This window comes from Galeopterus variegatus, unplaced genomic scaffold (assembly GCF_000696425.1).
Source record: "Galeopterus variegatus unplaced genomic scaffold, G_variegatus-3.0.2 Scaffold2535, whole genome shotgun sequence".
Taxonomy (NCBI): domain Eukaryota; kingdom Metazoa; phylum Chordata; class Mammalia; order Dermoptera; family Cynocephalidae; genus Galeopterus; species Galeopterus variegatus.
In genome coordinates, this window is record NW_007728646.1 from 148,135 (window position 1) to 170,414 (window position 22,280).

General features: G+C 42.2%; 1 protein-coding gene across 2 annotated transcripts in view; it reads left to right on the forward strand.

The window, feature by feature from the left end:
• The window catches only part of PARM1 (prostate androgen-regulated mucin-like protein 1), a 105,641-nt gene that overhangs the window by 75,395 nt on the left and 7,966 nt on the right, over window positions 1–22,280 (forward strand). For both annotated transcript variants that reach the window (XM_008582195.1, XM_008582196.1), the window contains exon 3: window positions 13,039–13,117. In XM_008582195.1, coding sequence (XP_008580417.1) covers window positions 13,039–13,117 — 79 coding nt within the window. The remainder of the gene's footprint in view (window positions 1–13,038; window positions 13,118–22,280) is intronic.

The following is a 22,280-nucleotide window of genomic DNA, read 5'->3' on the forward strand; positions in this document are numbered from 1 at the left end:
ATCATTATATAATATATGCATGTATTAAAACAATAAACTGTACCCATAAACATGTACAATGAAAAAAAATGGTTTTAATTTTTAAAAAATGAACATTTCAGTGAAGAGAGATCAGCAGTACCTGTTCTGCAGGTGACAAAATAGGTCCAGAGAGATTAAGTGACATTTTCAAGTTCTCACTTGAGTGACCAGGCCAGGATTCAAATTCAGTTCTCCTACTGACCCTAAGTCAGGTGTACCTTCCATGACAGCCCTCCTACCTGAATTAGTGGGGAAAAAAAGTCAGGGGAGGATGAAGGCCACAGCACCACTGTGGAAATGAGCGAGAGAGGATGTTGTCAGATGTTGCCAGCTGGGTCTAGTGGGTGGAGCTGCCCACTAGGAGGAGAAGCAGATGGTGGTAGCAGCCATCAAAAAGCAGCTGTGCAGAAGAAATGAGTTTTGACTAATTTTCATCTTTCAGCTTTTGTTTGGCTTTTAAAGGAAGAGAGAACGATGTGATGTGTTAAATTTGGGTCAACTTGTGTTATTAAATCAGCGCTCTTCAAGGGTGGAAACTGACTACAGTGTGTTTTTGACTCCCTGAAAGGAATTGGATGGTGCTATGCACGACTGGGTGCTCAGTAAGTGCTTGAGGAATTAACTGAGATTGCAAACCAAGTTATGCTCAAAACATCATCAGTTCTGGCATATGCAAACCTTAAATCATAGTCACTCTGCTTGTTGCAAAGTGGATATTCTCTTTTGTCTGTAAAATCCACGTGTCCACTGGTCTTAGGTTATCCTATATTTTCTATTAAAAAGAGAAGGACACACAAGTGTGAAAATTGGTGAAGTCTTCTGAACTTTAAATTGCTGGTCTGAACCCCAGCATTTATTCAGTATGAACTGTGCTAATAAATACCCTTAAGTAAAGAGTACTAAGCAGGCACAGACACCTAGACATCTCTGTGTCTGTACCTGCAAGGGACTTTCAGCTCTCTAAGACATCATAAACCTTTAGGATGAATATAGATTTGAAAAAAGAATTAACTTTAGAAAATAGAAAAGAATAATTTTAAAAGTTTACCTAAAAAAGCTTTATGAGTAAAAAGTATGTATTGTAGTAAGTTAATGACCATCATATTTAAATGACATATTAAAAACAGATTAAAGGGGAAAACAATAATTTCATAAAAAACATAGGAGTGAGAAGATGATATGAAAGAAGGTTAAACATTTCCTGATCAGGTTCTTTTAGAATGCCTAGAATGTGTTAGAAAGCAATAATCCTAAAAAGCACGGTATCTCAGGCTCAGTTTTTCAAGTATGAGATGGGCGTACATCCCCAGGCCTGGTCCTCCTACAGTGAATGGTGCTGCCATCTCTTCAGTCCTCTCTCTTCCACTCCCTATCTCCTCCATCACTGAGCACTGCTTCTGAACTCTTAGTAGTTCCCGAATTCTTCTACTTCTCTTCATTCTCATTCTCAAGCCAAAGCTCCCATGTCCCACTGCATTAGCCCCCTGACTGGTCGCTTCATCTCCTGCCCTGCATCATCTTGCCTGTTCTCCACACAGCAGCCAGAGTGACAATTAAACACATATCTGACCAGGCCACACAAAACTCACTACCACCAACATCCCAGCCCCTTGGGGGAGGCCCACTGCTCTTAGTGCAACGTCCCTAAGCCATCACTTTACATGCCCTGTATTTGCCACCCTGCCTCATCCCACATGGCTGCCCCTTGCTCTCTGCACTGCCCACACTGGCTGATTCCCAGTCCCACAAACCTGCCAATCTCCCTCTCAACTTAGGGCTCATTCGGATACTTCCACCTGGAATCTTCTCATAACACATCACTTCACGTGGTTAGTTCCAACTTATTCCTTGGGTCTCAGCTCAAACATCATGTGTTCAGGACATCTCTTAGGGGGGCCCCAGTCCTTCTCTGGTCTCCCAATTACAAACTGTCGCACTCACTTTATCCGTGTGTGATTATACACTTGCCTGTGTGGCTTCTGTGTGGTAAAGGTTTCTTTACCGTGTGTGATTATACACTTGCCTGTGTGGCTTCTTTGTTATTGACTTCACTACTTTTCAAGGTACATGACAGTGGAGCTTGTCTATTTTGACTCAAAAATATATTCCCCTCACCTAACAGTTTCTGGCTCAGTGTAGGTATTCAATAAATGTTCAATGAATGAATGAATCAGTGAATGAATGACTTTTGGTGACTAAATATCAAGCTTTAGACAATAAATCCACATATTTTCTTAGCCTCATACATCCTGAGCTTTGAGTTGAGAATGAAGAAAAACTGAACACCCTCACCTGTGCATGTAGAGATGCCCCCTCTGATACACTGTAATCCTTGCAGACTGTCTCAAGGGCTCTGCGGCCACTCAGAGTTTCTGCCCACGCCCATTCCCACCGCAACTCTTTTCCCACCATCCTGACTCCCTCCTTTGACTTTCCCATAGAATTCAGGGCTGCCAAGGTTATGAATTGTTATAATCACATTTTTTTCTTTTGTGCCCATTTCTTTAAACTTAGGCTAAACCTCAAAGCTTGCTAAAGCCAGGTAAATTCCCATAAGGAGTCCCAACTGTCAGATTTTATTTTACGTAAGAATTATTCTAAGTTCTTGTCTCTACTTCTTATATTTCTCCTTTGGCTTACTTTTACTATCTAAATCTTAATCTGGTTTTGAAATATTTCCAAATATCCTTTGAAAAATACATGTCAATGTAACAAAATCAGCTATTTACCATTTATGTAGTCATCCAGTAGCAATATAACTCTATCACATATTTGCAGTTGTCCCAATGTTACCTTTTATTACATTCGAAGAGTTTCTGTTTCCATGGAACAATTTATTTTTTTCTGTTTCAAATACATTCACCAATCATATGTGACTAAAGTGATTTTAGAAATGCTTCACTGAGAAATTGGGATTTATCTTATAAGTACAGCTGATATCATCAAAGAATCTATGGCCTGTTGGCTCATTGGAAAAACTGATTGATTGAAATATGTCTTATTCCATACCCAGACTGAACCCTTACTGTAATCTTCCAACTCAGAAAAGCATGTCTTTTTAGTTACAAAATAACCAGGCAGGGAAGTGAGGATGGATCAACACAAAACCATCATCTGCATCAGAGAAGAATCTGAAAATCCCATCCCCAAGAATTGTCAGAAGTATAGTATTAGGAGAGCACATAATGGATACTAAATTGATATTGTCCTCAGCATGCCTTGTTTCTCAAGTCCTAGGAAAGAAAAATATTGGCTAATAAGAAACAGCATTTTATTTAACAATATCTTGCTTTTATCACCAGACTCATGGGCTTCAAGGGGTGGAGCACAGTCTCAAAAATAAAGGTAAAATTATGTTAAAATCATAAAATCTCAGTAAATCCATGGAAGCAAGCCATCAAAAACACTTTGCCATATTTCCATTTGGAGAAATCATAGCATCATTTCAAAGCCACGCTCTAGGAAGGCAAGAAATTAGTGACAGTACGGGCTTTGGGATCAGACTGCCCGGCCCAACTCTCACCCACTGGGAAACAGGCGAGTTTGTTTTTCACTGGGTTCCCATTTTCCTCATCTATAAGGTGAGGATAATTATAGTACTGTACCTGCTTTACAGGATTCTTATTAGGATTAAATGAGACAAGTGTGTGAAGTGCCTCTTACATCGATAGCACCAAGTAAGTGTTAGCTATTATTATTACGGTCGGGTCCTTAATTCTCAGTGCCAGCAAGAGTGTCGACCCATCTAGATTTGATTTTCTCAACTTGAAAAATTAGAATGTTTGTAAAACACTTTAAGACACCCGAAGGGATTATTACTGTGAATACTAGGTAATAAAGGTCTATTTAAGTACTCACCTACAGCACAATACAGAAAAGGATAATCCAAAAAGTACGGAGGGGAAAAAGAACCATGTCCACATTTGAAACATTAACACTTTCAGAAAACTTGGGAAATCCAAAGGAAGGGGTTAAAGAGTTCAAACACCTAGAGATTTCTCACTGGGAGAAGTACAATCAATCTTGGGAAGTTGGGGGAAACAAAGTGCCCCCGAGGGTGAATAATTGACACCCTTAATTTACATCAAAGTTTGGAAATTATTTTTCTTTCCAGTATTTTTAACTCTGAAACCTTGGGGGCCTGAGACTGGGAGAAATTAAAACTTGGTAAATGCAGTATCCAAAAGTAGGTTCCTACATGGCCTTGGTGATTAATTACACAGGGGCAAGGCTAAATTTAGCTAATGGTTCCTAGGAGATCCCTGTGTCCTTGGGACTGCAGTAATTGTATGTCACTGCCCTTGGCCAAGGTATTGAGTCAGGTGACCTGAAACTGTGACTCCCCGCTCCCCACCCACGTTGCATGATAAGAATGATAAACTTGCACGCTGCTTGGCTAACAGGGCCGGGACTCTGTCTCGGGCTCTCAGAAGTTTCTCCCTTCCTTTTTCCTTATGTCCCCTGAACAAGACGTCAGTGTGGACATCGTACTTACCAAGACTGTTGAGCCCCGAAGGAATCTGAGCCTTCACCTGGCAGAGTGGATGATTTTCAAAATGGGCATATGGCAATTTTTCTGGCTTATTTTCCCCCTTGTTTTCATCATTGAAAGACTGAAGAGATAGAGGAGGAGGTAACAACAACAGTGAAACCTCCCGCCTCACTGTTCATCACAAACAGCAGCTCGTGAGCCTGACAGCGCCAGGCTTCCTGCCATGCGTTGTTCCTCAGCTGGGCATCATTCACAAAGAGGTGACTTAGGAGTTGACATCCCCACCCTGGCCCTTAAGGTTTCTCATTCCCTGCATTGTTAGTCTGGGGAGCACTCTGGGGCCAACTGAATGACAGGAGAGCTGCCAGACCCTGAGCCAGCTGCTGTGTGGTAGGCAGCTTGTTCTAACGTGGAGGACGCCATGAGGCTATGAGGAAAGGGGATAAGGGGCCTTCTCTGCTCTTCTCCGAAGCCCACTGTATTCACATTGCAGGTGTCGAAGGAGAGCTGGCATTGGGCCACCTAAATAGGTAATGAAAACAAATTCCAAGTGGGAAAGAGGCTTCATTTGTGTTGGAAAAGATTGTAATAATAAGTGAAGTGAAGAAACTTTAAAACCACAGAAAAAGAACTGTGCCCACGTGCGTGCCCTGATTTGCATTAATGGCAGACCTTTGCTCCCTGTGTCCTTAAAGTACAGCTGATGTGGCCTCATGAGAGAGAGAGAGAGAGAGAGAGATGAAGGGAGAGGAAGCAAGTACTTGGCTTGTGAGAGTGCAAATCTTTTATCTCAACTGAGATTAATATTTCTAGTATACATTTTTAAATACATGATTTAGATAGGAAAATTACTTCTAGATAAAAGTAAAGCCAATCCCCAAACCAGGTCTTCTGATTATATGAAGTATAAAAGTGTAAATATTAGGGATCCTGCCACAAAGTTTGAATCCCGATTCTGCCCACTAACCAATTCTTCCCACTAACTAGCTTTTAGATAAGAGTATAAACATGGGGTAAAAGATTCTGGTTGTGATATTTGGCTAATTTTGATAAAGTTTACCTCTGCCATTCTGTGTGAAGAAATGACTAAGTAGTAATTAAATTATTTAAAGATTTTGTGGAGGGGTGGTGGGTAAAAGGACTAACTTACAGCGACAAGCTTAGGCTGTGTTCATTTAAAACATTTCTGTAGCATATTTGCATGCAAGCTGTATGCTTTATAAAGGAGCTTTCTTTTTGCATCATAACTACTGATAAAGTTCAGTTAAAAAATAGCTACACTTCAGAAGAAATCAGAGTTATTTTATGAATCACTTACTTTGGGCCTAGACAGATAAAGAAGTGTAATTTGGAATCCCTGACTTTAAGGGACTTTATTCTAGAAAGCAGACAGAACATGACCACATAAAACCATTAGTAAAACAGTGTATTTCACACATGTATGATGTTTTGTATTTGTAATATGAATAACTATCCACACCTACGTATGTCGTATACTAGTATAAGTTTACCAAATTGTGCCCTACAAAGTAAAAGTGCAAACATCTAGACAAAGAGGACTCAAAATAGCAGCCATGATCGGGGATGATTTCCAAGAGAAGGTTGGATTTAAGAAGGTTCTTGCAAAAAACAGTGCATTCCTCTTCCCAAAACACTTCCATGGCCCCTGTTCCAAACACCACATCTGGCTTTTAGAGTTCTCCATGGTCTGGTCCTGAGTACCCAACCATTTTCATGGTTTCTGTTAATTTCCGTTACACCCTCTTATGTAGACTGTGGTCCTAGTTTTGTCACTCCTGTAAATTGTGTGACCTTGGGAAAGTTACTTAGTCAATCCTTCAGTATTTCAGTCTCCTAATCCATAAAGTGAAGGGACTGAGCTATATAAAGATCTCAACAGCCCCCTCTCATTTGTGCTAATTTACAAAGCACTTCATCTCATTTGATACACCCAATAGCCCTGTGAGGTGGAGAGGACAGGGATTAGCCCATTTTTCAGATAAAGACAACAGTCAAGGCACTTCTGCCTTCAAGCCCAGTGCTAACCCTTCAAGCCTGGAAATCTTAGGTGTCTGTTCTCATCCTAGCAGGTTTCCACCTTGAGCCTTCATTGCTGCCTTTCCTAGTCCTGCCCACCTTCCAAAACAGCTTCATGCTCACCTCTTCCCAAAACTGCTCCAGCTTTTATAGACCCACCTCCCTCAATTATAGGCAAAAAAAAAACAAAAACAGAGTTTGGTACTACCCACCTCCCATACCTCCCTGCCTGTCTGTCCGTCCAATCCAACACTCTCCTGTATGGTTTCCAGGGCCTGGCACTGTCCCTACAATTGGGTGGTGAACCTCAGAGCCCTGGCCTGTTGCTTCTCTACATCCTACATTGTCCTAACTCAAAAGGAGCCCTGGAGCTCATTCAGGAGAAGCTTGTCGGATGGATTTGGGGTCGGAGGGAGGAGACAAGCCTAGCTTGCCCTGGCATGGGTAGAGCAGGGAGAAGAGCACGAGCAAAGCCCAAGCAGATAAGGCCAGAAATCAAAGCGACCTTCAATAAGGATAAAATTAGGATCCACCTAGGCGGCAGTATCTGAGAACTGAGGTTTTCTTTTTTCCCTTTCTCTCCCCCATCTCATAACCTACACACACATCCACCCCCTGCGCGCCCCCCCAACCAACAAAGCAAGTTACAGTTAGCACAGATGCTGGGTTATTTGATATACTGCAACATACAGCAATTGGCAGCACTCTGAGCAGTTATTCTGGACCACAACACTCGCGAGAAACCAATGACATGGACCTTCTTAAGTTGCTATTCTGTGACTGTTGTCTGCTTCTAACTAGTTCTTCTCCCAATTAATCTGAATTTTTGAGCTTCAACCCAGCTTCACCAGTATCTACAAGAGGACCCCAGGCCATCACACAGTCCTGAGTTAGACCCTGATTCCTGGACAACCAACAGAAAGCAGACAGAGGATGTGCCAGAGCCATAGATTTTATCTAAAAGCAGACTCAGGTCTAACCCAGAGCCCAGGGTGGCAGGACAGCCTAGTGAATAATGGCATGGACTCTGGAACCTGTGCTTGTGTTCCAGTTCTAACAATTACTAGTCATGTGGCTTTTGGCCCTTAGCATCCCTGTGCTTCTGTGTCCCCATCTGTAACATGGCAATAATAAGAGTCCCTACTTTATGGAGTTGTCATGAGGATTAAATAAACTGAAACAAGTGCAGCTCATAGAGCAGTTTCTGGCACAGAGTATGTAACAAGAAAGTATTAGTTGCTATTATTTTTATTGTCATTTATCACTATTATTATCATCATTGGTCTTTGGATCTGACACGACTGCTGTAAAGCTGGAAGAGCCTGGCATAATAAATAGAGAGTTGGGCACACACAGAGTTCTAACTGTCGAGTCCCTTCCCTCCCCAGGAACTGACTTTCCTCCTCCAGCCCATCCACAGACACTCACTTCTAAAGAGAAAGCATTCCTTTGAGACAAAATGTTCCTTTCCTCTTGGTGACCTTGACTGAAGGAGCTGCCACACACTCGGAAGTGGCCACCTGCTCCTCTTCTCCATTTCTTGCCTAATCTCTGGACCAAGCAGAGGAAAGAAAAGAGCAAGAATATTGAAAAACAGTCAAGAGGTTTGTTAAAGACTCTTCTCAAAATAGATCTGAAGCCTGCACACATACCCAGGAGCTGGTCAAGTACCTACATGTACGTTCTAAACAAGCTGACTGCTGAATTCTCAAGGAGAATATAGGGCAGGCGTCATCTATGGGTAGGAGCGAGACACTCACCTTCTTTTCACCCCTGGAAACTTTCCACCATCACCACCTCCACCCCCAGCTCTCTCAGAGCAACAACAACTTTTATAAAGAGCCTAGAAAAGTTCTTTCTTCCAGAGGTGGTTTGGGTTCACCCCATCACATCCTAGTGTTTTTATTTGGGATACACCTGGCAAGTATGCCTAAAGTCAGACGAAACATTTCTTTCATACTTGGGGGGGGGGGTAAAAAAGAAAATCCCTCAATGAGAAAAGTCCCCAGAGAAACATTTGAGGTTTGGGAATATTGCTAAGCCCAGGAAGACGAGAGGGCACTTTTAGGTGAAGTGAGGGGGTGGAAGTTTGGACATGAGCCCCAGCAAGGGAAGTGGTGCTTCTAGGGAGTCTTCTTCCTTGGGGACATGGGGAGTACAGGAGTGGCCCACCAGGTCTGACCAGGAGTTTGCTCTGGCTGCTGCCAGGATACTATCTGACTCTATTTACAGTTATCCCTAAATTAAATCTCCTCCAGCTAACCACCTTGGTTCTCCGTGAGGTCTCACAAGTGCACAGTGTGGAGGGCAAGGCTGGGACAGTAGGACCACAGGCACATTTCACAGGAATTCGTACTCAGGTGCACAGTGCAGCTGGGATTCCAACATGAGCGGGTAGATAGACTGCCGCTCGGGAACTTTCTTAGCACAGTGATTGGGGTCACACTCTTCCAGTTATCATTTTTGATTGCCAATATTACATTTATTTATTCAACATTAAATAAATGAGCTAAGTACTCACTATGGGATGGAGACTGTGCCTGGTGCTAAGGGTACACAAAGAAATGGGAAGAGATGCGGGTTGGATATGATTAGGACCTGCCTGTGAAGCTCATAAGCACAACTCCGACTGTTTGAAAGAAGTAGACACAAACATCCAGAGCATATAACAACACTGCAGTGTACCTGGTGGTGTCAGGGAAGCGCTGATATTCTCAGAAGGGTTGATATTTAGTTAGGTCATAAAGAAGGAGTAGGAGTTGGCCAAGCTGAGAAAAGGGCCGGAAGAAGTAGCCAGTATCACTGAATAAAAATGCAAAACCAGCTGGCCGGTTAGCTCAGTCGGTTAGAGCACAGAGTGCAGTGTTATAAGACCACGGTCAAGAGTCCAGATTCCCATCCTGGCCAGCCACCAGAAGAATTTAAACGGCAAAATCTGGATGAAATAGTCCTTTGTTCAAATGCTAGCACAATCGTTTACTGGATGTAAAACCTTAATCTCTCTGAACTTTAACTTCCTCATCTATAAGATGGGAATGATTCCAGTCATCTCAAAAAGAGAATTAAATGAGATGATAGCTGTAAAATTCTTGGGACCATGCTGGCCAAAAGTAATCACCTACAAATGGCAACTATGGTTATTCTTGGCCCATTTATTCTCTGGGCCATTGCGAAAGTGGCAAAATGGCACCCTGAGAAATCCCAAACTTTGAGGAGGTCCAAAATTCCAGGAGTCTTCGGCTCATGGGTCTTCAGCATTCCTCCATTAGGCAGAACATGTTGGCACAGCAGGATGTGCCAGCTCAGTGGGATATTCTTGTATCTTGGCTTATAGAATATACAGATAAGTTTCCTCCATTCTCTCTTAATTTCTGCCTGTTCTAGGGCTTTACAGGATGAGTCACAGCCAGTCTGTAACTTGCAGATCCCAACAAGGAAGAACTGAAAGGCCAGCCCGCTGCCCCCGTCCCCGCACACTGCCCCTCCAACAGCCTGCACCCTCGCACAGGCAAAAGCCTCCGTGGCCACCCACACCTTCCTCGCCTTTTCTGTCCCTGCCCGGCCTTGAAAAGAAAGAGGAGGAGGAGAAGGGGAATTCCAGTTTAATTTAAACAGAACTCAGGGGCAATGACACTTGTTTTCACAAGGGGGAAATAAAGCCTTTTCCCTCACCGTATAAAGTTGTGCTGTGGTTGGCTCAGCACCCCCTCAGGTGCTCAAGCCGAGACGCCCTGAGTGTGGAACTTCCCAGGGCTGCGGCTACTTCTGGAAGCTGTGAGGGGAGAGCAAGCTCAGGACACAAGACCTCCTTGGCTCAGGGGCTGAGAAGGGTCTTCTGTTTCCAGAGAACTCCTGCTCCCATGGCTAGCACCCTCTGGGAAGAGCCAGTGGGTGGCAGAATAGTTAGTGATGTGGTCCAAATGTTTAAGTATCATCTATTTTCCCTTTTGGCCTCACACTGCACAGTACCAACTCTCAGAAGTGCTCCTTTGCCCAGCTGCCCTCAAAGGCCCATCAGATGAGAAATCATTTGCTAATTTCAGATCTGGTCATACAGGCTGATGTCCTCTATGGACAAGGAAGGGTGACCTTGAAGAGTCCTATTTGAAGACTGGGGTTACATCGAGAGCTAGACAGCCACCAGTCGCATAGAGGTCACTCTATCACTTGCTGTCTTAAAAAAAAAAAAAAAAAAAAGAACAGCACTTGAGTTGAGGGAACTGCCTGGTTTATCTTTAGAAAAGAGGTGGTATATAAACAAATTCAGCAACTCACAGAATTGGAGGAAACCCAACAGCTTAGAGTTAAGGAAGAAACTTTGAAAAAGGTCAAACCTACGATTTTCTATATTAAACTATCCCTAAGACAACAAAGAAGAGTCTTATAGGGAAATCAAGTGTACTCTTGCTCTTCTTCCATTTTTAAAAAATGGAGAAATTAAATTAAAAGTTCAGTTTTTTGAACTGCTTCTAATCACAATGACTGTATCTTTTTGAATCTTAAAATACCCCCATCACCTCACCGTGCGGTTATAATCCTCCTTTCACAAACTCTGGAAAGAGCTGTTAAGAAGCTGTAGTGAACTTTGAATTGCTCTAATTTCAGCACAGTTTGGAGGCCAAGAAGCTAAGAGCAGCCTTTCAAAGTAGGAGTGGAGGTTTTCCATCAGGGGAATTGACCTAGAACTTTCTCTACTTGACTGATCTGCACCTTTGATCATAGTGCCATAATTCGGTCTTTACAATAGTAAAAAGGGAAAGAGGATTATACTGATAATTATAATTAAAGAATTTCAGGAGCAAAGAAATGGATGTGTGAGTGTCCAGAAGTGTGTATTCTTTGAAATGGTTGAATATGGTCCGTCTGTGTGGACATATCAAGCCCTGGTCTTAGTCTCAATGTTTACAGTGATCCTCGTTGGCTCTCTTTTGGAAATTATAACCAGTGGGAGCATGCACATCTGATGTAGCCTTCTTTCACTCAGAACTTATGGGGAGTTACTAGAGTTAATAAGTAGACTGATTTGCTGCTTAGCTATGTTCCAGTTCTTTCAGTGGAAGGGCTAGTGAAAAGAACAATAAACAAAAGTCATTCATACCAGAGGGGGAAAAATAAAAAGAGAGATGGCAAAATAATTTACAAATGATAAATCTCCAAAAACATGGGAAATTTATTACTTAGGAGACCTACTTCATGAGAGATGGGAATTGGTTCAAAATCATACATTTGGATAGTCCCTTAGATTGGTGCACGTGGCATTTCATTTCATCCCCTTAAAATCATGTGAGGTGAGTAGAAAACTCGTATCCTTCTGTGTCTGCAGGTGAGAAGTATAAGAGTCAGCAGGGTTAAGTAAATAGCCCATGGTCACATGCTTGAATCCACATATCAGGACTCCGAATCTCATATGCTGTTTCCAGTGTGTTTAAGAGTCCCATTCATTTGTTGAAGTAGTAAATAATTTCCTAGTGGTCTGAAGGAGTAAATAGGGTCCCTAACACCAACCTTAGTGCCAAAAAGTCACTTTAAAGTACTAGGGGACAAGAGCCCAATTGATTCTTGGCATTTCTAAGGTGAAATAAAACTGAAGTATATACATTATTAGCCTTATTAGTCCAAAGCTCACACAAAAAGAGTGTTGTGCTTCAAAGTAGTATTCAGAGCCAGTATGGTTATTCCTACAAGGCTGCATGCTCAAAGGGTTTTGTTTAACTGCCCATTAATATTTGCTCTTGGAACCAGATTTTACACAACAGAATAAAATGTTCATGTTACTTTATAATTGCACCTAGTTATTTCTACAAACAAAAAAATAGTGTTACCTTACCAAATTTGATCTTATTTTATACACCAAACTTGACTTTATTCTCTATAAAACCAAATTTACCATTCAAAGATGAAAGCTGGACACACATCCCAAAGAAGAGTATTAGAAAATATTTTGATTTGATGGCATCGTCAAAATGAGCACATCTCCTACCAAGGTGACCCTTTTGACGTAGACACTACTGATATAACTGTGTGGATCTGGTTTATTAAAAAACCAACCACATTACTTTGTAATGACCCTTGAATAAGTCTCCCAATATTTCTCGAGTGATAAAACGATGAGCCAGAGCCTATAAAGAGGAAAATAGGCATCAAGAGATTTAAAATCACTACCCCTGCAAACAACAGCAGCAGCAACAACAGATTGGTGTTGTTCTTAAAAAGATAATCAAATATTACTGAAGGCCAGCCAACAGGTCTTGATATATATTGAAATAAATGTTGACCATTTACTGAACCTTGCCTGGCATAAAAAGCGTTTTGGTAACAGAATTAAGATCCTGGGTTTTGTTCTAGCTCTGACTTCTATGCAGAATGATGTAAAGTAGGTAACCTTTTCAGAGAAAAGATGGGACCAGGCAGAGGATGGGTCCTATACACTCCAAAATTGTTAAACTCTCTCTATTTTTCTTCTTTCCTGTGCCTTTCCTCCTTCACAGGCAGCATTGCCGCCATCACGGTGACAGTCATTGCCGTGGTATTGTTGGTGTTTGGAGTTGCAGCATACCTGAAGATCAGGTGAGATGCACCTTACTCTTCTTTAGAAAGAAAAGGATTCCATTTTGTTAAGCTCTAGGCTGAAGCTGATTTGCTGTGTGCTTGTTTCTTAATAGGTATCCTAGCCCTTAGAAATATTGGCAGGTCGGTAAGAATGGCTGGCATACTCTTCACTAGACCAGAACAGATGGTACCGTATCTGAACCTTGGAAAAGTGTAAGAAATATGCTGAATTATACAGCATGGTGACATAATGGAACAAGAATTAACCTGGAGTCAGGAAACTGAAACCTAGGCTCCCTGCCCTTAACCAACCTCATTCCCCTGGGAAAGACACATGCCTTCTGAAGTACAAGTTTTCTCATCCATGAAATGAGGAAGGTATCAATGCTTCCTTAGTGCTGATGTTCTGAATGCTGATCTGTGGATTTGAACCCAATCTGTTAATGAGATTTTCACTGGTTCTAGTGCAAAATGTAAAAAATATGAACAAAGTATAGCATTTTCTATAAAACTGTTTTTTCTTTCCCTGGGATTATGTCCATATATTTTTGGTTTAAAAGTATCTTTTCTTCTATGAAATGAAGGTGATCGTAGGTGGTAGCTGAGATTTTACTTTCTTTTACCACGTAGAAAGTTGCAATACTCTCTGAGTCCCCCACTTTTGTTTTCTATTGCTCTGTGAAATCCAAAAGTCTCAAAACCACATTACTCTTACTCCCTGAGTGTGCCTCCAGCTGTGAAATGCCAGGTGGCAAGCAGCAGTAGCATTTGCCCATCTGTGCATTGATCATAACACGTGTCCCGTGATGGCCGCAGCTGCTTCTTGACCTCAACACGTTCTCCCAGCAGCCAGACCATCTTATGGAAGCTCTTCTACCCTGTCTCTCCCTCCCTCAAAAGCCCTCAGTGGCTCGCCATGGTCTTAGAACTAACTTCTAACTCCACGGCTTGGCCCTCGAGGTCATCCATGGACCCGCCCCTGCTCACTCATCATGACTCTGTCTCCCTTTTAACCACCGAGTTCCAGGCCCACCGGCTTCTTTCCAAATCTTAGAGCACACCAGGTTCTTCGCTTTCCTAGGCCCTTGGCTTTTGCTAGTCTCTGTCCCTGAAATGCTTTTCTTCTGGCTCCTCTTCATGCTGCGCGTGTTGATTTTCCTCTTACCTTTCCTCTTACCTTCTAGTTTGGTACCCTGTGATTTATTCTCTTAGTGCCTTATTTACTTTCATCCTGGTTGTTGTCACTATTATTTAATTTGTTTTTTACATATTTGTTGGCTTGTTTATTATCTCTTTTCCACACAAAAATGTAAGCTTCCTGAGGACCTGGACTTTGTGAGCACAGTGCTAGGCACAAAGATGATGGCTGATAAATGGCATAACTGAACAAGTAAACATGAGAACACGCACCCCATGGGTACGGTGGTGCACACATACACCCCCCCTTGATATCAGACAAGAGGGTCTGGGGAGGCCCCGTAGCCAGCCTCAACCACCCCATCCTCCAGCAGGTTCTTGTCTCTACCACAGAGAAGAATTCAAGAGCAGAGTCACAGTACGAGGTGAAAACAGGTTTAATGTAACAGATAAGAAGTATAGGCTTCACAGAGAAAGCGTGGCCTAGCTCCAGAGACTGAGCAGGGCCTGCACCAAGTTTAACACAAAAGTAAGAAGTGCACACTTAACGGGTAGTACAAAGCGTATGCCAGCTCAAGAGAGTGAGCAGCTGCCCCTTAGAAATAAGCTTTACACAAAAGTAAAGTATACGCACCTCTCCAAGCCAAGAGCAGGCTGGCCCCAGGAAAGCCAGCAACTGACCACAGCAGGTTTAATACAAAAGTAAGAAATACACATTTACAAAGAGCAGGCTGGCTCCAGAGTGAAAGCAGCCTGCTAAAGGCAAGTCTGATACAAAAAGAAAGAAATACACACCTCAGACAAAGTGTGGGCTGCCTCCAGGAGAGTGAGCAATAGCCTCACCTTCTACCAGTATTCCATTTTTTTTGTCACTATCTAATACATGTTCATGCTGTCTAATGAATATTTAAGTGAGGGGGTGGTTCCCAGTTATGTAACGATCTTGCACATGCTCAGTTGGTCTCTTTTAGAGCATGCTCATTAAATTCCTTCTTATGCATCAAATACACCCAGAATATTCTAGGTGCTCTTTAGCTCTTCCATGGAAGGTGGAAGGTCATTCAAAGGATAAACTCCCCTCTACTGAGCATGCTCAGCCTCAGGAGTTATATAACTACTTTTTACTGAGCATGCTCAGCCATTGGTGGATACAAATCTGCCCCTTGTGGTCTCAATTTCCCATGCTGGTGCTAAGAATAGGTGCAATTAGCAACAGTAACTCTCCTCCAGGGGAGGGCCCAGTGGAGGGGCCAGAGACCTTGGGGAGTGGCCTGAATCTCAGTGGACTGTCCTGAAACCCAGACCCAAGGAAACTGAGCACCTCCTGTTTCACCCTCATCGACTTGTCTTCCCCACAGTTGTGCTTCTTCAAGAGGCCTGTGCCCACCTGTCGCTCCTTCCTTCCTGTCCTTGTTCCCCATGCCAAGCTCATCTCCTGTTGAGAAAATATAAGGAAAATGATCAGGGCCCCCCCAGGGTGTTCAGAGTCTTGCTGAGCATCTGAGGTGGGTATGCGCGTGTGCACGGGTGCTCCTTGTTATTGTCTAATGTGATTGCACATGTGCATCTGGGTTTTTTTTGGGGGGGGGGGGGGTTGTAATAATTATGTTCCTAAAAATGTGCTTCCAAACCAAATCATATTTTTCTGTTGACTTATTTTATATCTGAACAATGTGTTCAGGCTCTTTTGCAAACTGTTTATTCAAAGCCATCTTCTTAGAGCAACTCTTGATTATAAATGTTTCTGATATCTCTATCTTAGCACTAACTGGCCTCTTTTTAAATCTTTTTATTGCCAGTGGTGAAAAAGTATGATTTCTTTTTCAGATTGCAGCGTATGATTTCTGCAGCTTCTACAAATAATCCCCTTCTTCTTTCTCAATTTCTAATAGACTTAAATAGAAGACTCCTTCTAACAGATAAGGACCTTTTCCTATTACCTAGCTCGTAGACCTGCATGTGAAGGGTTTGTGGCCCAGTCTGGACAACCAGCTCAAGGGGTCTGTGAGCCCTAGCCCTAGCTCTACATCTCCGCACACACATCATCTCTGCTATCCTCTCTCCTCTCCTCTGGCCACCCCCACCCAGGCCAGCACCTCCTCCTTTCCTTCTATCTCCCTCCATCTTTTGTTCTAAATGTGCACCAAAATCTGATGATGGTGTCGACTATGAGGATACCTCGTGCTATCACCTGTGTCTAAGGTACAAACAACAGGGAAGCCAGGTTTCGCAGAGAAATTGAAACTAAAAAGCCAGTATGACCTATGTCTAAAATCCTTTATAAAAGCATCAGAAGTCACCTTCAGATTTTTTAAAAAATCTTTTCTTCATTAAGTCTGCATTTCCTTGAGCACCAAACTTAATTTTGTAAATTATATCTTATTGAATGGTACCTTTTTCCATCCAGTTTAATTACTAGTTTATCGCTGCAGATACACTGTATTTTAATTATGAGTTAAATTGGTTTTTATGAACTACTCTGGGAAGCACATTCTCATTTTGTAGCAAAGTAGTTGTTGCAAAATATGTCCTGGGGCCCCCAAAATAAATAACTTACAGATAAATTTTAGAGTCATTTTTGGAATCATCAAAAATGGTGAATTTCACAAGGGCCATGTTACAAAAAATATGACCTCCGCTGGAGTGTGGAGTCAAATAGACACACTTCCCTCTTGCTACACACGTCCCAAAAATGGTGTTGAAACAAACTGAAGGATTCTTCCTTCTGATTTTAGACAACAATTCAAGCTTACCATCTCGCACTGACATAGGCTGTAGGCAGCCAGTCTAGAACAGCAATTAAGAATTCATATTCGAGATGCAGGGAGACCTCAGTGAGAATCCCAGCTCTACCACTTTCTAGCATTGTGACCTGAGTGTAACAGAGTGTAACCTTCATTTCCCTCAAGGGCAGTAATTTTAACTACCTCACAGTATTGCTGGGACGATTAATGTATATGCTTCCCAAGTAGACAGCACTGCCGACATCATCATCATCATCATCATCACAGTGAGAAACTGGAAGGAAACCTACTAAGACAGTTCCCTGGTAGACAGATAGTTGTTTAGCATCAGCCATGTGCCAGGCATTCTTCTAAGCACTGGGGCCACATCAGTGATGAGACACAGTTCTGCCATTACAGATGTACTACGCTTGGAAAATTTTGTTCACAGGGCATCACAGTCTATTCCAATGAGTGCTGATTAAAATTGTATAAAATTTTATTTTAAACTATATTTTCCCAAGGCCTTCTGAACACCAGATAAATTCAGTGAATGATTAAATTGAATTAATCATTTTTTCTCTTCCCCATATCGGTTCTCTCCCCTAGATGCAAAAAGGTCCACAGTGGTATGAATATAAGGTTGCTATTTATCTAGGGTTACTATTATGCTACTTATGTTTGGCACTATAAACTTAAAGAAGGATAAAGTGATCAGACCCCTGATTTAGAAACCCCCTGAGGAAAAACCCTTTCTGCTCCTCTGTTAATTATTTTGGCAAAATGATAACATAAGGAGGTTAATAGCTCTCATGAATCTTAAGGCTATGCTAAAACCCCTTCAAGTGTTCTTTTGCCAGATTCTTGGAAAGCCCCAATAATCATCCATCAAAAATACTGTTGGCTCAATCGATGTGTGTGTTTTTGTATGTATACCTAAGGTTAGGCTTTGCCTTGGCTGGAGATTTATTCTGCTTCTTTCATCCCAGATTTCTGAGAACAATAACATGACAAGAGGTCTGTTGTCTGTGGTCTTCTGGCTCACTTGGCTGGAGCAGCAAGTGACTGAAATCACAGCCCATAAGGGAACCATTAGCTTCTGGCCTGCAACAATGGGCTATAGCTCTGCCCCAGCCAATGTCCCTGCAAATGCAAGGCTGCGGGAGGTGGGGTTGGAGTCTGTTTGAAAAAGCAATCTCACAGCCAGAAAAATAGCATGCCTTGCAATCTCTGCTAATAGTGGCTCAGTACCTTTCCCTTCTTCCCAAATTTCCATTTCCTCCAAAGGCATTGGTAAACTCATTAGCCATCTTTTTTCACACTCCTATTCTCCAGGGACCCATGGCCCCTAGTTTTGTCACACTGTCCCCTACCCAGAGAATCACATCTTTTTGTAACCTGAGCCACTTTTGGAAATGGCTTATAAAAATAAATTGCCCTGAACCTACCAGGGCCCTTCTCTGTTCTCCACACCACCACCCCACCCCACCCCTGTTTTAAGCAGCAGCAGTGTGGCGTGGAGGAAGGAATGGGAGCTTTGCAGGCAAGTTCAAAACTGACCCTTCTACTGACTATTTAGGTGGCCTTGGGCAAATTATAATTTCCTCGATCCTCAGTTTCTTCAAACTGCAAAATTAGAGCTAATAATATGTACCTTTCAAGGTTGTTTTGAGGATGAAATGAAGTAATGAATGTAGAGGACCTGGAGAGACCATGGCTTGGTGGTTAAGAACATGCACTCTGGGGCAAGTTCCTTAGTCACTCTGTGCTCAGTTTCTTCATTTGTGAAATGGAACTATAATAATAATAATACCTAACGGGGTTGTTATGAGGATTAAATTATGACACATGTAGATATCCAGAGCCTGGTATGAGGTCAGGGTGGTGGAAGGGCTAATGACTGTCATTGCTGTTGCTGTTAGAACAGTGCTTAGCACATGGGGGCTCGGGAAAGTGGTAGCCACCAATGGTACACCATGAGGTTGGAAGAACAGCCTCCAGCCTTGCCTTTCCCGTTCAGTAGGCATCAGGAATTCAAAGGAGAAGGAGGAGGAGAAGGAGGAGAAGGAAGACGGCACGGCAGCTCAGCTTTCTAATTGTGTGTTGATGTGGCAGGCTTCCATATTCCACTTTGGCAGTTTCAGTGGTGCTGTTCTTTAATGCCTGTGAAGTTGCATTCATGTTATAAATTCATAAATAGAAACTGTCTCTTGAGCAGTCTTTATTCCAGGACTTGTTTGCAACTTTAAAAGAAAGCAAAGGCTCTGCCTGCCTCTTGGAGAAGGGTGTCTTTAATTAGTGTTGACTGAAAAATAAAGTTGGTTTGATTTTGTTTAAGTTGGCTTAAAACAGTTCAGCCACAAGATAACCTCCCTGCTCAAAAGACCGTATCTGCTACAGCCAGGAATGTGGATGCTGCTATAACTAGGTGTGCTGCTAACCCAGACAGACAACAGAGGCTGCTTCCTTCACAAAAATAAATGTGATCTTGACTTATAGACACAACAAGGGCCTGGCTTTTAAGGCATTTTGTTAGAAGTCACCTGTTTTGCTTGATGTCTTTTAGTAGTTGCACGTTATACAACTGGATTACTTCCGGTGGCTGTTAGGTTTATGGCCCAGCCAGCCAAATAGGCCAGGAACTTGTAGAATTTGTTACCCACAGGGTGACTTTTTCAGATCGGCTTTTGGAGTCCTATAGGTCTAGTTTACTTGATTTTCTGCCTCAGTGGTTCTCCAACTTTAATGTGCATAAGAATCATTAGGACAGCTTATTGAAATCAGTTTCCTGGGTTTCATTCCTATAGATTCTGATTTGGTAGATCCAGGTAGGGCCCATGCACTTGCATTTCTATCCAGCTCACAGGTGATGTGAATGCTCCTGGTCCGAGGACCACATTTTTAGTGACCCTGCTTTGCCTTCGTCTCACAGCACTCCAAACACACTCTTTGCTGTGCAGTTCCCCAGATATATTGCCCTGTTGTTTTGTAACTCTCTGACTTTGAATAGGCTGACCCCACTGTCCAAAGTGTTTGGTCCACCCCTTTTTTATCTGGCTAATTCCAAGCCGTCCACCTCAAAAGAGACTTTCTCTGGGAAGCCATCTCCCACCCCTTCACACTGCACATACCTCCTTTGTACCATTTACTTCCCTATGCCGAAATCACCACAGTCGCCTTCACTAGAACTATACAAGGCCCCTGGCAGTACCTGACATATAATAGTGGCTTTATAAACATGTTTTGGATGAGTGAATGATTCTGGGTAGGGAAGTTTGGGGTGCAACTGCAATATTTGTTTATTCCAAATCAGGAAGAACCACCAGATTTGGGAAGAGGATGCCATGGGACTCTGTTAAATCACATTGACTTTCACTAGTTACCTCATGACACTGAACAAGCCAATGTGCAGACCTTTTATGTGATGAATGTCTGCCACTAATATGGTATATATCTGGTGGGTAATTTGTTGCTTTGCCTCACATGGATTTGTCACCTCTCTTCCGTTGGGTGATGGAGCTGCAAAAGGATTACTCTAAGCCCATTTCTTCTGAGCAGTGAGAGACCCCGAAGGGGTTAATTTCCCAGTACCCTCAAGAGAGAGGCATTTCTTCCTTTGGGAAATTAACCACGAATTTGGGTTCTCTTCCCACATTTATTCTCCAGACCAGGAAGTTACAGGAAGAGAACATAGGTGGGGTTATAGTTTAACAATATAGGGTGGTAATATCAGTTAAAGAAGCAAAGTGACATTCTATAATGCAATTTACAAAAGGTTAAGTTGATCCACCAACAAAAGCTTGATCTTAGTAAACATTCTCTCTCCCTACAGCAGCTTCCTCAGCATTTTTACATATCAGTCAAGTAACTTTCTCTCCTTGAGCCAGCAACTTTGCTGTGTTACAAAGACTTTAGCCTGAGGAAAGTTTCCTATCTTTTGCAAGGTTAACATTTCTATATGTAATCCCAAAAGATTAAGCTAAATCTGAGACTACAGGGCTTTGGGGGCCCTGTGAATACATTTGCTTTATAGTATACTCCACATCAATTTTTAATAAATAAAATAAACAATTTTGATCTGTCCCTTCTAAGTAAAGGTGATTATTTAAAGATATTTTTGAGTAATAGCTTTAAAAAAAAACAGACTATGGAAAGAGGATTTTGAAAATTAATGTTTGGAAATGTTTCCATCTTTGGGATTTTGGTGGAAAGAAGATGGAACTGATAGGATTCCTGAGTTGTGATACTCACTCTGCACTAACTTGCTATGGTAACTGTGGGCAAATAAAATAAATTGACCCCTAACAGTCACAATTTTCTTAGCTTCACAATTGTGGCTCATGATGTTAATTTCTTAGTTTTGACAAATGTACCAAAGCTATGTAAGAGGTTAACATTAGCAGAAGCCAAGCGAATGGTATATGGAAACTCTTTGAGCTATCCTTACAACTTTGCTGTAAATCTAAAATCATCCCAGTGTAAGAAGTTTATTTTTTAAATGTGTGGTCCAACAGCTACCACACAGCTGTGTTGTTGCTCCTGCCTCAGGACCTTTGTGCTCACTGTTCCCTCTGCCTGTAGGGTCTATCTCAGATACCCATATGGCTCATCCCTCGTCTCCTCTGTGTGTCTGCTCCAGTGACATCCTCGTGAGACCTTCCCTGATCACTATGTGCAGAATTACAATCTCCTGTTTGGAGCTCCTCATCCCCTTCCTTGCTTTATTTTCTCCCATTGCACTTGTTACCATCCACTATATTATTATTTACATCTTATTTATTGTGTTTTCCCCCACTAGAATGTAAGCTTCCTGAGGATGGGGATTTTGGTCTTTTAGTTTGCTGCGGTATCCCTCAGGTCCTAGAATAGGGCCTGATAGATGCTGGCTTTTCAATAGTTAAAAGAAAGGAGCCAGGCGGGGAAATGACAATCAGAAAAAGAGAATCAACAGTGGAAACCAAAAAAGGTGACAGTGACAGCTGCACTGGTTTTGCTAATGGGTAATAAGAATCTAAGGCTTAATTACTAATGGCTAATGAGCTGCAAGTTCAGCTGTGTTTTCCCAGTGCTGAGCCATGTCTTAATCATCTTTCTATCCCTCCTTCTTAGCATATGATAAGCAATAATAATTGAATGGCAAGACTCGCTTGACTGAAGAGGAGAGGACTTTGGGGGCATAGCCGTCAACAAAGGTGGAGACTTGGTGGCAAACTGGGATTGATCCTTGCGAGGGACAAGGTGTTTTCTAAAACATGTTTTGTTTCAACACAAGGAAAGTAAAATGTCTCACTCACTTTCAAAGACAATTGAGTTCTATTAAG